Below are 16,160 nucleotides of genomic sequence, written 5' to 3'. Positions count from 1 at the left end.
ATGGGATTCCCACTGGTGGCTGGGATATCCCTATAGCCTAGGGTGGCGTTTCGCCCTCCTCATATTTGTCTTCGTCCTTCTCTCAGCCACGCGGAGCTGGAGAGCATCCAGGAGGTGCTGAGTGATTACCGGCAGTGCCACAGTGCCCTAATCCAGTGGATTGAGGAGATCACGGTCCAGCAGGAGCTGATGAAGCCCGGGCAGGCAGAGGACAGCCGGGTGCTGTCAGAGCAGCTGAGCCAGCAAACGGTGAGGCAGGGACCTCGTGATGTCACGGTAGCGCGGCTGCTGCAGTGACTGTGTCGCTTCTTTTCTTTTGCTAAAATCTTTTCATCTGTGAGCTTGAGAATATGAAACACAGAGGGGAAGAGGCCACACGCCTGAGCTGGGTGTCTGGGAAATGGGAAAACTCTACTCAGCTTGAGGTGGAGATGATGCCTTGCATAAAAAATTGAAGAGTGTAAAGAACGGGGACCAAAATTCAGCTCACCCATGACAGCTGTCCTGACAGCTTTTTTTGCTTTGAATTTTGTTGAAGGCTTTGGCTGCAGAAATCGAGAAAAATCAAGCCAAACTGGACCAGTGTCAGAAATTCTCCCAGCAGTACTCGGCTGCTGTCAAGGTACGAGTCCCCTCCTGTGCCTGGATAGGGCTGGCTGGGCAGGAACGGCTCCAGCACCGTTTGCATCTCGCCTGCTTCATGTCTCTCCATCCCTGGTTGTGTTTGCAGGACTACGAGTTGCAGCTCATGACGTACAGGGCATTCGTCGAGTCACAGCAGAAGTCCCCCATGAAACGCCGGCGCATGCTCTCGTCCTCGGATGCCATCACGCAGGAGGTAGGAGCACAGCCACCCGCCCAGCCTGGTGAGGGAGAAATCGCGCAGGGGGTTCTTTGACGCTGAGCAAACCGCCGAGCAGCCGCTGTGAAATGAGCTCCTTTCTGCTGAACTCTCTTGTATAAATAAAGTTTCCACCCTCGCTGTTTTTTCCAATAGCCAGAGAGGATGGCTTAGTGCTCTAAGCACCAGGTATGAAATACCTAGACTCCTGGGAACCCCTGGGTCAAATCCAGCGGGGTCGGCTCAGCCCTTCAGCCTTGCGAGGTAAATAACCAGAGCGCCATGCAGCGTTACTGTGTGTGGATCCTTGGGATGAGACCTTTAGGGACCCGAGGTCCTGTCTGCTCCGTGTGGATATTAAAGATCCCAGTAGCCCTCTTGTAAGAGTTGAGCATCCGCCCCAGTGTCCGTGACCGGAGTCTCCCCTTCGCTCCAGTGTTGTGCAGCATGCCGTGTGTGGCCACAACCCTCCCCGTCAGACTTGCTGCATTGCATTGATGCCATACTGGGTCTGCGAGGTGCCTGGGGGGCTTCCCAAGCAAGAGGTGGTGCATCCGTGTCATGTACTGTGAAGTACGTCGCTCTGGATCCGCCGGTCGTGACTGATGCGTCCCGTTTCCCCTTCTCTCCCTTCGCAGTTCATGGATTTGCGGACTCGCTATACGGCTCTGGTGACTTTAACCACGCAGCACGTGAAGTACATCAGCGATGCTCTCCGGCGGCTGGAGGAGGAGGAGGTAAGGGTGTTGTAAAGAACCGAGCTGTATTAAAAACACGCAGGCTCGTTTCCTAGCACCCCCAAGGATGCTGCTCCGTGTTGAGGTTGTATCTCGGGTGCTGCTCCCGAGAGCCTGGGAATCTGGGACCCCTGTGACGTGGTTATCTTCCTCCCTCCTCTGATTGCAGAAAGTAGTGGAGGAGGAGAAGCAGGAGCATGTGGACAAGGTGAAGGAGCTCCTGGGCTGGGCCCTGGGCTTGAAGCAGAGTGTGCAAGGCAGGACGGCTGCTGCTGGGAGCAGAGAGCTGGATGACATCGAGAAATCCATCTCGGAGCAGCAGGTAAACCAGGGGCAGGCATCAGCCAGCGCATTTAACTTCTGCCCTTTTGCCACAGCTGAATTAAGCTTCGTTTGTTCTTTTTTTTTTTTGGCAGGCCCTGAATGAGGAGCTGGCTGCGAAGAAGGAGCAGGTCTCTGAGGCCATCAAAACTTCACAAATCTTCCTGGCAAAACACAGCCACAAGTGAGTGTGGCCCAGGGAGGGGGGGGACAGGCAGGGAGAGCGGTGGGAGGAGGTGAGATGCCTTAGGGCTGGCATCCCTGGGATCCAGTGCCCGGCTCCCGTTAAGAACAGTGCTATGCTGCACGTGACAGTTGTCGTCGTCCTTATCTGCAACGGTAGCTATGAAATATGCAGCCCCTTTGTGCTGTTGGGACAATATTAATCCCCTTTAGCAGTGACCCAGCCTTGTGTATTTGGGGGTTTGATCATTACAGTGCAAGCCAGCTGTGCTGGGCACGGTCGCCCTTGCTGGTTTAGATGACCTGGGCAAGGAGTGGGGCACTGGGAGGAGAAGGCTCGTGGTGGGTTTGGTTTTTCCCTTCCCCAGAAGAGCATGGTAATTCTGGGGAGCTGGTTTGTGCAGTTTCCCTGAGAGATTTTCCCTTCCCCTTGCAGACTTTCCCAGCCGGAGAAGGAACAGGTTTCGGCTCAGATCGGTGCTCTGAAGGAGACCTACCAGGCGCTCTGCAACGACTCCACGGAGCAGCTCCAGCAGCTCCAGAGCCAGCTGGCTCAGGAGACGGAGCACAAGGTACTGCTCCCGGCTCGGTCCCGTGGCTGCACAGACACAGGTCACTCCTCAGGGTGTGAAAAAGGTTTTGTTCAGTTGCGTGTCTCGTGGCCACCAGCCACTCGCAGCCTGTTGACTTTCTTACTTGCATGTGGTTGCCGTCCCTTCACTTCCATCCGTGCGTCACTCAGAGCATCCAGGCTGGGGGGGTCCCGGGGGGCCAAGCAGGAGCTGTTTACCTGCTGCCTGCCGGGCCACAGGGAGAGTTGTCCTTCGCATCTGTTGCAAATGTCTGTTTTCATCAGAGCTCTGCCCTGTGCACAGGGGTCGGCTTGTTCACGCTTGGTGGGCAAGGGTGTAGGTGGACCTCTGTCCTGGAAAGGGTCCCCTTGGCAAACCTGTGTTCTCTGAGGAACGCCCCTCGGTGCTTTAAGCGCTGAGGGCTCCATCTCACAGCCTGCTGCCTGCAGGAGAAGGTGGGGTTCTGCAGGGGGGGGGCGGCGTTTGCCCCCTGTGGGCTTGTACATCTCGGGGGTCTGGCGAGGGGTTTGTCTCGGCTGCGGCTGAATGAAGTTGCTGTCCCCAGTGGAAGGCGACTTCATGGTCCAGACCCTCAGCTGACCCGGGAGACCGTCACGACCCATAGCTGGAGTCATTCCCTGCTCACATCCACCAGTGCTCCCAGCAGCCCCCATCCGTGTTTTGCTGGGTAGGGAGGGCTGAAGGCGCATCCTTATTGCCTCTGTTACCGGCTGTCTTTGGTCATTCACAGATATACATGTACGTGTTCTATAAGTGTATATACATGTGTCGATGGATATATTTGTGTGTTTGCTTGCTGGCTCCCTGTACTCTGAAGCAACAGCCCGCTCGGATCTGGACACATGACGCAAGTTTTGGCTGTTGGGTCTGTGAGTGAAGCCCTGGTCGAGCCGCTTGGGGGAAGAGGGCAGTAGGGCTGCTGGGTTGGTATCTGCCTGTCCGGCTTTCACCTAAAGATAGAGCCTTCCTCTCCCAGTTGGGCTTTATAGCGCGGTTCGGGCGCCTGCAGCGCTTTCTGCTGCAAGCCCTCCAGCCCTCATGCTGGCAGCAGAAAGCTGGCGGTGAGCAAACCGACCCGTTCGTCGCTGCTGAGCCATCAGGGCTTTGATGCTTCTGCTGCTGCTGCCAGGAGAGCAGCTGAGAGCAGCCTGCCTGCGGAAAGGATGCTTTTTTCCTTTTCCCTTTTCCTCCCTCCTGGGCAGGAAAGTGACTTTATAGCCAAAGCCTTCTCCGGGGCTTGCCAGGCTGTTTTCGTATAGCATGAGTGCGCTCTGGGGCTCGGGCTACGACAGTTTTCACTCATGCACTCAACCAAGCCCAGGAAACAAACCCGAGAGATGGCAGTGGGGTAGATCCCTGTCTGCGAGTCGATCCCTGCGGCTCTTGTGCGGTGCAGTTGCTTCACTGTAGAGGGAGCATGAGGAACTCTTTAACATTTGCTTGCTGGAAACATCCAACTGTCAGAGAGAAGTTATAAAAGACAAAAATGCAAAGCAGAACGCGCTAAATTGAGCATGATGTGTCCCTGTACAGTTTGTGTTTCATGTCAACTGTTTTTAAGATTAACTGACATCCTTGCTTACAAGTTTTAACTAACCCTCCGGGATTTAAACAAACAAAACACACAAAGTGAAAGAGGACGACCTGTGTGGGGGGTTCTTTTTGCAAACAAAACAGTCGCATGCTGGACGCTAACACCAAGCTTTACACTGTGTGTGATACGGCTGAACTGCTCCATAAGGCTCTGTCTTTAACTGCTCAAGGCACACCCTGCAACTCGGGTAAGTAAAAGCCTTTTACCCCCCCTTCCCTCCCATCTACTTTTTTCACCTTTCTCTCTTTTTTTTTTTTTTTTTTTTTTTTCCCCTCCTCCCTCCTCTTCTTCTGTCTTTCCATGGCTTGTTCATCTCCAAACGTGCATGGCAGGGTCTGGTGATGATGGTGGAGAGCTTAGGTTTCTCCAGCAGGGTCACCCTGCCCGCACAGCAGGAGGCAGCGGGGGGATCTGTGGACCGGTGCGGTGCTGGCTGCGTCCTCTGCCGTGCCACAGCCGAGCTGTGCCACCGGTGCTGGTAGACTCACCGACCGACAAAAAAATTGGAGGGTGTTGGGGATGCAAAAGGAATTCATTCCTCAGTCCCGATTCCCTCCTCCCTATGCTCACAAAAATCTTTTAGTGTTTTGGCCAACCTTCTACCCAACCAGTGGGGCTGGGAGAAACCCAAACGTCCAAAAAGCCATCGTGCTTTATCGTCTTAATTATCACTCTCCTTGTGGGGATACCAGCAAAGAGAGAAAAGCCCCTCCAGGAACACCAAAGCAGAGGGGCTGATCCCAGTCTGTCACTGTGTCCATGCTGGGACCTCCAACTTCTTACCTTTCTCCCCTCGCCCTGTCTGCCGAGCATGGCTGCTTCCAGGCGCCGGAGCCGGGCAGAGCGGGTGCGGGGGGTGCTGCCCTGCATGCGGCGCTGCTGCATGGCCCGTCTGTGTGGCTGGGGAGCTGCCCCATGGCACGGGGGGGCTCTGGTGGTCGCCAGCTGTCCTGGCACCTGAGATCTCCTTGGGAAGCGCAGGATTTAAAGCATGGCAGGAGGCAGCATGGAAGCTGCGCTGGGGGAGGTTCTTAGGTACCCTGAAGTGGACGGTTTAGGGGTTTTTCTCGTCTGTGAGTACACAGTGGGATTTGTGTGGTCTTAACTTTTTACAACTGGAGTTGGTGAATGGCTTTGGTGTGCTTCTTGGTCTCCTTCCCTCTGTTTCTCCGTGGAGCGTTAGGAGCACTTCTGGGTTTTGCCGCTTGCTGCTTTGCTGCGTTACTGGTGGTGGATGTCGGAAGCATCTCAGTGCTGCCCCGGGTGATGGACTAGATGAGCATTAAAACTTGCTGGCGATGTACAAGCTAGCAAATGCACCCATCTGCGTGCTGTGATGCCTTTGGAGTTGCACTTCAGACACTCTGGGACTCACTTTCTAGCCTGTTTAGGGTTTTTAAACTTTTTTTTGGGGGTGTGTGTGGAAACTGAGGCCTCCCTGGAATTCATGCCATCTGAGTGCTGGAAAAGCTCGATTTTGATTTAATTCTTCTCCTTCTCTTTCTGTTCTAGGGCAACGAAGCAGTGGCAGGAGTGATCGATCTTGGCACGGTAGAAATATTCCCTGTCTTTGGTGCCATGCAGAGAGGTCTTATAGATCAGGACACGGGCCTCATCCTCTTGGAGGCCCAGGTTATCACATCTGACTTAGTTGTTCCAGAGACCAACGAGAAAGTCTCCTTGGAGAAAGGTCTGACAAGAAACATCATCGATCTCAGGACATTCCAGGTGCTGCAGGAATTGAGGGATGCTCTCCGACGGGTGGAAGAAGTCAGACGTGAAGGGAGGCAGCTCCTGCCTGTTGTTGCTGCGATAGAGGAGGGGAGGATCAGTGAGAGCGTTGGGCTGAAGATCCTTGAAGCTGAGCTCGTCACAGGGGGCTTTAAAGCCCATCAGGGCAGAGTCAGCATGGAGACAGCGGTGCAAGAAAGGCTCCTTACGCCCCAGCTTTATTCCAGACTTCTCTCTCACCTGGAGGGTAGCAAGGATTTGATTGACCCCAACACTGCTGAGAAAATCAGCCTGTCCGAGCTCGTGCACCGATGCATCGTCCACCAGGAGACGGGGCTGAGGCTGCTCCCAGTCAAGCAGCTGGCAGGTGGGATGGTGAGCTTGAAATCAGGCAGGAAAGTCAGCATCTTCCGTGCGGTCCAAGAAGGTCTGCTAGACAGGCAGATCACGGTCAGGTTGCTGGAAGCCCACCTCTTAGCTGGTGGCATTGTTGACCCCAGGACAGGGCACAGGCTGACTGTGGATGAGGCCATGAGACATAATTTAATTGACCAGGATCTGGCCTGTGCACTTCTTGTCCGGCAGCTTCAGACTGGTGGCATCATCGATACCGTCACGGGAGAGAGACTGACAATTGATGAAGCTGTAAGGAAAGAGTTGGTCGCACCAAGGATTGCGTTGGTGGTCCTGGAATCCCTGTGGTCCTTCATGGGACTCCTGTGGCCGGAGACAGGGGAGATCATCCCGGTTGCAGATGCTTTAGAGCAAGGAATCCTGTCTACAGAGCTGGTTTACAAGATTTTCAGCAAGAGGCAACTCATTAAGGCTGTGTTTATACCAGAAACCACTGAGGTGTTGTCCTGGAAGAAAGCAGTGGAACATGGCATCTTGGAGAGGGATGTGGCGAAGAAGCTGAAATCGACAGTGGTACCCGATGTCCTGGCCGGTGTGCAGGTTGCTGGCTCTCCGGGCAGAAGCTTCCAGAGCGCCTCTGGAAGGAGCCCCACAGGTCACAAAGAGCGGAGTGACCCTCTGCTAAGGAGTGATGACGAAAAGCTGATGTTCCACTTGATGACCCATAGCTACATCAACATCCACGATGGCCAGAAGCTGCTTTTAGTGGATGGAGAGTTGAACAATCTCACTAAAGCCCTCATCCAAAGCCAAGAAAATGGATCCTTGGCACGCATGACGGAAGGCAGGGAAGGCTTTGAGGAGACAAAGGCAAATGCAGCTCCTGGAAGTGAGCCTTGCAATTGTTTGGCTTTGCAACAGCTTGAGTTTCCATTTGCTCCTCCAAAAGAACAAAGTGAGAAGGTCCTACCACCCAGAACTGCTTTGGAGAACGGGGAGGTGATGGGACCCGAAAGCCTCCTGTTGGAGGATGCAGAAGACGTCCTGCTTGTGGAGGAGCCAGAGCAGATTTACACCGAACAGGCCACCGTCAAGAGTGAAACTGATACTGAATTTGGAAGAGAACAAGTAACTTCTACAAGCAAGGACAAAAGTCAGGTAAAATTATTGATGCCAGGACGTCCTGGTGACCTTGGCAGTGGATTTGGAGAAATGGAGAAAATGATGATTGAGGAGTCCAAGCCTACTGCAGTAGACGGAGTGGAAAGTATGGAAAAGCAGAAGGCATCGGAAGGTGGGGCAGCTGTGAAAACTGAAATCTCCGTATTGATGGATGTTTCAGAAAGTAGAGATAGGCTGGGAGTCGGGACAGAGAGCTCTCGGGGTGCAGAGGAGCCTCAGCGAGAGGCAGAAGATGTTAGAGAGGTTGATTTGCTGAAGGAGGCAACAGTTGAGAATGGCATGCTGAGAGGAGAGGAGATTGTGCCCCCTAAAACCGGAGAGGCAGGGCAAGGAGAGAGGCAAAGCGAAAACATGGGAAGTGTATTGGAAGGGGAAGAAGGAGAGGGGGAAGGAGTATTAAGCGGTGAGGGTGTTGATGAAATATCCCTGTCGGCCCCTGCAGAGCAGGAGGCAGAGGACACTTTGGAAACGCTCTTGGTGCAGCTGCAAAGTGGTGGCATAATCCACGAGCAGACAGGCAAGACTCTTCTTCTAAACGAAGCGGTAGCCTGTGGGGTGGTGCCCAGCCACACAGCTGTGAAACTCATGGAGAAAATGAAGATGTTCAGTGGCTTCTTTGACTCTCATACATGTGAGTCATTAACCACTGAGGATGTCATTGGAGAAGGTCTGATGGATGAGCAGCTTCTCCAGAAGGTACTTGCGTCTGACAGAGCGATAAGTGGTGTTCTTGACCCAGGCAATAACTTTGTCTACTCTATCAAGGATGCTGCTGCCGTCGGCCTTCTGGACAAGGAAACGGCAATGAGGATCTTGGAAGGGCAAGTGGTTACTGGAGGGATCGTTGACTTGAAACGTGGCAAAAAAATATCGGTCACTTTGGCTTCAAATCTGGGCCTCATAGAGCCAGCAAGTCAGAAAGAGCTGGTCAAGTTGGAGAAGGCTTCCAAAGGGAAAGGCACTGATGAGGTGACCAGACAAAAGCTCATTAGCTTACAGGCTGAGACCAGCGGGATCGTGGATCCTAAAACCAAACAGCCTTTGACTGTTGCACAGTCTGTTGAAAAAGGGCTCCTGAAAAAGGAAAAAGCTTTTGAGCTCTTGACCAAGCAGATCGCAGATGGAGGAATCATCCATCACGTGTCTGGAATGAGGCTCTCGGTGAACGACGCGATGAAACATGGTTTGATCAATCAAGATTTATGCAACGAACTCACAAAAGCTGAAAGCGTGTGCCTGCAGGACTGGGTTCATCCCGTGACAAAGGAGAAGCTGCCCTTGCCCCAGGCGGTATCGTTAGGGCTCGTTAGTCTGGACTTCCAGAGAAAAGTGCAAGAAATCCAGGCTGGGAGCGGGAGCGTTATTGATCCTGCTTCTGGTCAGCGAGTGGCACTCTGCCGGGCGGTAAAGGAGGGCTTGCTGCCCGCGCAGCTTATGGAGCAAGTCCTGTCATCCTCAGAAATGAGAGAAGGAATTGTAGATCCTGAGACCTGCCTGATCGTTCCCTACTCCGAGTTCGTAAAGAAATGTAAAATCGACGTTGAGTCCGGCCAGAGGTACCTGGAGGTCCATCCCTTCAGAGCCGTCAGGGACGAGGTGACGGGGAAGAAGCTCCCGTGCGCCCAGGCGGTGCAGCTGGGGAAGGTGGACCCCCTGCCCACCCTGCGGCTGCTGCAGGCTCAGGCAGACAGCGGGGGGGTGGTGGAGGGAACCGTCAGCAAGAGGCTCTCCCTGCGGGCTGCTGTGGAGCGGGGGCTGCTGGATGAGGGGATGGCCAAACTCATCGCCGCCAACCAGCTGAGGGCCGGGGGGATCGTGGATGCTAGCGGTGGGAAAAGACTGACTTTAAAAGAAGCTGTAGAAAAAGAACTGATCAGCCAAAAATTAGCTGCCAGTCTTCAGGATGTGCAAATATCCCAAGACAAAGATGGTTCCGAGGTCTGCAAAGTAGAAAACCCCCACCTTTTGCAGGAAAAAATAGAAAACATATCTCCAGAAGAGGAAGATGATATCCTCCTTACCAGTGCTGCCACTGACGGTGCTGAGCACGAAGCTGGATCTGATGCCGTGAGCTACGACACGGCTGGAGGTGCAGCTGCTGCAGCTGAGAGATCCCCAGTGATGCCAGCAGGAGGAAAATCAAAACCTCCAGCAGCTCCAGAGGATGATGGTGTAATGCATCATCCCCCAGCACAGGTTGAGCTGACTTCAGAACACCCCTCAGCATCAGGTACAGCATCTGTGCCCGCAGAGGCGGCGGTGGCAAGGGCTACGGAGAAGGGGGTTGCAGAAGGCAGCTCCCAGGTGAGAGCAGCTTGGGGGAAGGAATCGAGGAGAGAAGACGTTGATCGAGGGATGGAGGAAGTAGAGGGATGGGGTTTGGACACGGAGGTGCTTCACAGTAAAATTATTGATGGCATCTTGGAGGATGGTGAGGGGAGGAGGAGGAGAGATTTCGTAGGTGCGGTGAGGGTTGTGGCAGGTGAGGAAGGTGCGGTGGTGGCTCCCGAGCAGGCAGAGCGAGCGGGCAGCCTGGGCTGGGGCATGCCGGCAGCCCCGAGGGAATCTGTTACAGCGGGACGAGGGAGGGGACAGAGGGGTCCTCCAGAGCCTGGAGAGCCCCCTGAGGCTGGCGTCCCTGCGAAGCCTGCAGGAGACGAGCTCGCAGGCAAAAGAGCTGTTGAACACACTGAAGGAGAAACCCCAGGACTGGGTGCAGAAGGTCCAGCTGATGGGGACAGAAGGAGTGAAACAGAGCTAAAACCTCCCCGAAAACAGAAAAGCAAGAAGAAGAAAGCAAAGCAGACTGGTGTCCTGGGAGACAGCATTCAGCCGGAGAAATGTGCAGAAAAACAGTCCCTTCCTTCCCTGACTTCCAAAGAAACTCCAGGGAAGGAGGAGGAGGAGGAGGAGGAGGGTTTCATCTCAAGTCTGCCAGAACCAAAGCCCCAAACCACCCCCAGGATTCCTGCTGGCTTGGCAAGGGATGCAGCAAAGCACAGGGGGAGCAGCGGGGGTGAAAAAGGAAAGAAAACCATTTCTGAGAAAGGCAAAGAAAACCTCAGAGGGGGTCAGGTGTTCCCTGTCCCCCCAGGACAAGGGGAAGCTCGAGGGGTGCCGAAAGGTGGGATCCCAACCGGTCACGATTCTGTAGCATTGAGCCTGGAGGAGAGGGTGACCCGGGAAGACACCAAGCTGGAAACCACCAGCGATGTGCCCGGTGCGGCCCGTGCAGCAGACAAATTGCCTGATGAATTAATTATCAGGGAGGAACCCAGAGAAGTTCAGGAAGCCTCTGCGGTCCTTGAGCTTGGAGAAGAGAAACGGCAAGAGCAAACAGCGGAGATCAGCACAGGCCAAGGAGAAGTGCCTGTTCCCCCAAAATCCCAAGGAGAAGCGCCCCAGGAGAGGACCAGGCAGCTGGCTCCTGGCGATCGGGGCTTGCTCTTACCCGTGATAGTGGAGGGGGAGCTGCTGGAAACCTCGAGGGAATCCACGAGACCAGCCCAGGTAAACTGATGCTTTTTGCTATTTTGGTATTTTTGCATGAGCTGGTTTGTGTGTGTCTGATGTTAAACCTGTCCGGGGTCCTCGGCGCCAAGGACAGTCAGCACACGAGGAGTGGATGTTTGAGCTTGATGTTGCAGCATCAGCTGCAATGGATTTGGCAAAGGAGCCGGTGATGTATGAGTGAAAACACTCAAGGCTTAGTTGTGGCTTCTTTTTGCTAGAGCATTACTTATAAATGACTAATAAGTAGGATTCTTTTTTTGGCGCTTTTACTGTAACACCAGAGATCTCTTGCCATTTATAAGCTGATGTTGGAAAAAGAGCCGTGTGTTTTATTTTTCCTGTAGTAAATCTTGTAGATAACGCTAGCGAGTGGAAAGTCCATGAAATGGAATGGTGTATTAACAGATTTCTTCTTTGGAAAAAAGAATAATGTATAATCCCTTGGGGCTTTTTTTTACTGTCTATATTTGAGGTTTTGTTTTACTGATTTGATTCTGTAGATCATGTTCAGCAAGAAGATGTGTCTGGAGCACGATGAGAAGCTGGTATCGTATCTCTCCATGCTGCGAGATATCGAGATGAGAATCAAACGGGTGCAGCCGGTGGAGCAGAATTTGGCCACCCTGCATGACCTGCTGCAGCAGGTGGAGGTGAGCGAGGCTGGGCCAGCCGGGGAGGTTATGAGTCTCAGGTTTAATAGTCATTTATATCCAAAATGTGAAGCCCATCCCTCCCCACTCTGGCACTGCCCCTGGCTCACCTCCTGCTCCCTGACTGGACAATAACCTTGTTACCGAAATCTCGGAATGAAGAACTTATCGACACCGATGTGATGCAGATAAGCAGATGCTGCTTTATTGACGGCCGGGTGCGTGAGTGAGTCCTCTCACGATCAGCGCACACCAAGCTTCAAACTCAGACACCTCATATAGAACTTATTCATGCATATTCATTAAGTATTCATGCATAATCATAGTGTTTCCCGGAAATCATTAACATACTCTCCTCCCATATCAGATTCTGCACAGTAAAGGTTAGAAAGGTCCAGAAATGGGTCTGGGGTACCATTTGGGTAGGTGGTACATGAGTCGGTGGTCGCGATCTCCCCCTGCCAGAATTGCCTTTTGCTAAAGTTCACGGTTTCTTGGCAGGTAACTACAAGTTGTTCCAGTCGACTCTCCCCAGTTCCTGTTAATTCTATATTCTGACATTTCAATACACTTTCTACGTACAGAAGACTAGTCAAATACAAAGGAATCTGTAAAATCCCAAATTTGTTACCTAAGTTTTAAACAATGATTCTGGCCCATTCTTCTAGCCTTGGTACAGAGCTGTACAAAGGATTTTATAGCAGCTCTTGCTGTGCAACTACAAGTTTCATTAAAATATATTTCTTATTCCAAATGATTTTATAAAATCAAATAAAGTCAATGAATTCTAGCTTATTAGCAGATCTGTAACAACCTGAGCTTGGCTGAAATGAATTTTGCAGCCTGGAGAAAGACAAGCGAGTGCTGGCAGGGGCTGGAGGGTGGATGGATCTTTCTAGCAGAGAGACACAGTGTTCGGATTTGGGTCTCCAAAACCTTTCCTCGGTTTTGGCAGTGTGAGGATGAAGTCACTCTGTCTTAGACATAACGATGCTGTCTTGCCTCAGGCCCTGGGCGCTGAGCTGCAGGAGCTGAGCTTTCCAGTGAATCAGGAGTTGGACGCTGTGAAGTGGATCGTGGCTAACCCCCCTGAAGAAGTCCCTGAGCAATTACTGAAGGCCTTGGAGAAGGATGCCAAGAACCTCCAGAAGTCTCTGAGCTCTGCGAGTGATGTCCTGGACTCCCAGCTGCAAAACCTTCGTGGAGCAGCAGAAACCGAAAAGGTAGAGCTGGCAACTGCCCCCACCCCACCCCGAGCATCCCAACGCTCCTTCCCTGCAGCTTTCTGCTCCTTCTTTAACTGATGCATTTCTGTTTTGAAGGCTAAAATCCTGGCCCATCACGAGACTTTGCAGGGCAAACTCCAGGAGCTGCTGAGCTGGGTCTCTGGCACCGCAGAGTCGTTGGATGGCAGCGATTACCACCATGCGACGGATGCCAGCAGCTTGAGTCGCTGCCTGCAACACTACAAGGTAACCATGGCAATGCCCCTAATCCTTCTGGCTGATGAAGTTGCTATCCTCTGCGTGGAGGAGAAGCTTTTAATCCTGCTTCCCTCCTGGAGCCTACCAAGGCTTTGCCCTTACCCCTTGTGGCAGGAGGAGCAACGATATTGTATTGGCTCCGAAGTCATTTGTTCCCACAACGCGTGAGCGATCTGCTTTGGCTCTTTGGGGAACATGCTGGGAGGCAGGTGTGTGGTGGGGGCTGAGCAACCGGGGGGATTCCCGTCAGGCTGTTGAGGAGAGAGCTGCTTCCTCCGTGGGGGCTCTGAAAGCCCCCTCCATACCCGCGCTGGTCTCCACTGACTCTACTAGGAGCCCGGGCTCCCCTCCCCGTTTAGTCATCTTCTAATGATGGCTTTCAAGATTTGGTCGGTTGAGCATCTCCTGCTTGCTGGGACCACCTCGGCATTGAAATCAGGACATCAAAGACTTTGGGAGCCGGTGGTGACACGTGGCGGCACTGTGGACTGGACGGGGCTACTGGCAGCTCTGGGTCTGGGTGGTCACCCCTACATGCAGGGTCCACGTAACCTCTTGGCGAGGTGCTGGAGGTGCAGAGGAGCGTTGGGAAATTGCTGTGGTGGGGTGCTGTCACCTCAGTGCTGAGGGTGCTTTTGGGAGGATTTGGGCTTTCTGGAATGTATTGTTCTGGTGACAAAGCACCTTGTTGGGGCTCACGCTGCTGCCTGGTGTCCCATCTGAAGCTGGCAGTGGCTGCAGGGTCATTTTGCCTGACAGGTCTTTTCTCTCCCGTTCAGGAGCTGAGAGAGCCCCTCGCTGACACCAAGTCGCAGCTCGATGCCACTGCCTTCGACATCCAGTTCCTTATCTCAGAGCACGCCCAGGACTTAACCCCTCAGCAGAGCAGGCAGCTGCTGAGGCTGCTCAATGAGCTGCAGAAGGCTTTCCGGGACCTGTCGGAGCGCGTGACGGCTCGGCTGGAGGTCCTGCAGGTCTGTCTCCAGCAAGTGGAGCAGACGGATCAGGTGAAGGTTGTGAGACATCTGCTTCCTCGCTGCAGTTTGCTCGCTGAAGCGCTTCCCGGCCACAAGAGCGCACGCTGAGACACCTCGTATTTGGGATTTCGTGTGCATGCCACTCACGGTTTATGACTTCTCATTGCACATCATCAGCTTCTTCTAAAAGTCTTTCTTCTTCCTACCACGTAACTCCTAGGTGGAAAGTTGCTTTCCTCCCAAAAGACGGAGCCCTGCCGAGGTCTGGGTAGCACAGCCGGGCACTCCTCTGCTAGACATCGAGTTGCTTTGGGCTAGGGTGGAAAAAAGGCTGGTTCTCCCTAACCCCCCACCAGAAAATCCCTGTGCAAAGGGCCCAACGCAGGCACCTGGCAGTTTTAACGTCTTATTTCCACCGCACAAGTCAGGTTTTGCTGTCCCAGAGAAACAGCTGATGGGGTATCGAGGCAGCAGGCAGCTGCAAAAGCAAGCCCTCAGGTCTTGCTGCAGCACCCGTCACTGCATGGATCCTCCTAGTCAAGACAGGATTAATGTGTTTTTTATTAACAATTTTTTAATTAAAAATTAAAGTTTTTATTAACAATTGCTCTCTGTAACTCTTGCCTGTCCTCTCTGGAGTGTGTGTGTATATTAACCAGTTTGCTTTGCTTTTTCAGATTGAGTGTGCGCCCATCCTAACCCAGGAAGAACTCGCTTTGCAGCTGAAGAGCTCTTAAGAAGGCTCTTTCAATTTGCTTCTGTTGTTTATCTTATGACTGGGAGAAACAAGCACAGTGTTTTACACCACTTTGTACATCACCTGGCTGAAATGCCCAGTGAAACTCAAAAACCTTGATCTCCCCTGGGAAAGGGGAACAGGAACGTTGCAGGGACTCTCAGGTCACATCATGCTCAATTGCTCAAACAGGCGCTTCTGTGTTTTGTGCTCTGGCAGCAGAACGAAGGACCTGGATCAGCTACAGAAACGTTTTCTCTCTCCCCGGCTCCCTCTCCAACCCCAGGAGCAAAAAGCCAGCCTGCTTAGGTTGTGTGGGGCTCCACGCTGGTGCTGCCTGGCCTCAGGTTGTTGTCACCTCCCATGAGCCGAGTTTCTGCCCCGGTTTTAATGTTTGTAAGGCTGAATGGAAAAGGCACAGGAGCTTCTGGTTGAGCTGCCCTGGGAGAAGAGTGTGTGACCTGGAGCGTAGCTCCACGTCGGGGCTCCATGGGCTTCTCAAAGAGCAGAATGAGAGAAACCTGCTCAAATGGTGACAAACGTGGAGCGGGCAGCGCCGGCTCGGCAGGGACTGGGCGCCTCAGCCCCGTTCCCGCAGCATGTGAGCCGGAGAAGGAGCACGTGGAGAGCTGCAAAAGCCGTTTTCTGTGCTGCATCCTCATCTTCAGGAGATGCTCTAGCTGTAACCTCTCACCTTGCCTTTCAGCGATGTGCTGCGTGACCGCAGGTGCAGCACCGGTCCTAACTGTCCCCTCTCCTCTCCCCTCTGCCCGCAGACGCTGCAGGAGCAGCAGGCAGCCCGGGCGCAGAGCCTGGCCGAGCTGAGCTGCTGGCTGTGCCAGGCAGAGGACACCCTGGCAGAGCAGCAGAGAGCAGCCAGCGAAGGGGACCTGTCTGCCTTGCAGCAGAGGCAAAGCGATGTTAAGGTCAGTGCTTTAAAAAATGGGGATCAGAAGACGGAGAGGCTCGGCGCTGCCTCGGGAGCGCACGGGAGCCTTACAGCATCGTCTGCCTAGGAGCTGCAGAGGAGCATGCACACCCGAGCCGCCTCCTTTGCCAGTGTCCTGAAAAGCACAGAGGAGTTTTTGGAGGAGAACAAGGCGAAGATGGAGCCTGGGGAGCTGGCAGCGCTGCAAGAGAAGCTCCAGCGTGCCAAGGAGCAGTACCGGTCCCTGCAGGAGAGGACAGAGGTGGCCCAGAAGGAGCTGGAGAGCGCTGTCACTGCTGCAGTGCAGCAGGAGACCGAAAAGGTAACGTGCAAACA

At 53.5% G+C, this 16,160-nt stretch overlaps 1 protein-coding gene across 22 annotated transcripts in view; it reads left to right on the top strand.

The window, feature by feature from the left end:
* Positions 1 to 16,160, top strand: part of MACF1 (microtubule actin crosslinking factor 1) — a 146,151-nt gene that overhangs the window by 62,103 nt on the left and 67,888 nt on the right. For 17 of the 22 annotated variants that reach the window (XM_080378925.1, XM_080378924.1, XM_080378932.1 and 14 more), the window contains 14 exons: positions 87 to 249; positions 539 to 622; positions 731 to 838; positions 1,480 to 1,578; positions 1,748 to 1,900; positions 1,995 to 2,083; positions 2,519 to 2,654; positions 5,782 to 11,046; positions 11,550 to 11,699; positions 12,707 to 12,922; positions 13,022 to 13,171; positions 13,963 to 14,196; positions 15,673 to 15,822; positions 15,913 to 16,146. In XM_080378925.1, coding sequence (XP_080235051.1) covers positions 87 to 249; positions 539 to 622; positions 731 to 838; positions 1,480 to 1,578; positions 1,748 to 1,900; positions 1,995 to 2,083; positions 2,519 to 2,654; positions 5,782 to 11,046; positions 11,550 to 11,699; positions 12,707 to 12,922; positions 13,022 to 13,171; positions 13,963 to 14,196; positions 15,673 to 15,822; positions 15,913 to 16,146 — 7,231 coding nt within the window. The remainder of the gene's footprint in view (positions 1 to 86; positions 250 to 538; positions 623 to 730; positions 839 to 1,479; positions 1,579 to 1,747; positions 1,901 to 1,994; positions 2,084 to 2,518; positions 2,655 to 5,781; positions 11,047 to 11,549; positions 11,700 to 12,706; positions 12,923 to 13,021; positions 13,172 to 13,962; positions 14,197 to 15,672; positions 15,823 to 15,912; positions 16,147 to 16,160) is intronic. The other 5 variants (XM_080378923.1, XM_080378920.1, XM_080378927.1 and 2 more) reach the window with 2 other exon arrangements.

Source organism: Falco punctatus, assembly GCF_963210335.1.
Source record: "Falco punctatus genome assembly, chromosome: 3".
NCBI lineage: Eukaryota > Metazoa > Chordata > Aves > Falconiformes > Falconidae > Falco > Falco punctatus.
The sequence above is the reverse complement of the archived record's forward strand: the minus strand, read 5'-3'. Positions and strand labels throughout refer to the sequence as shown.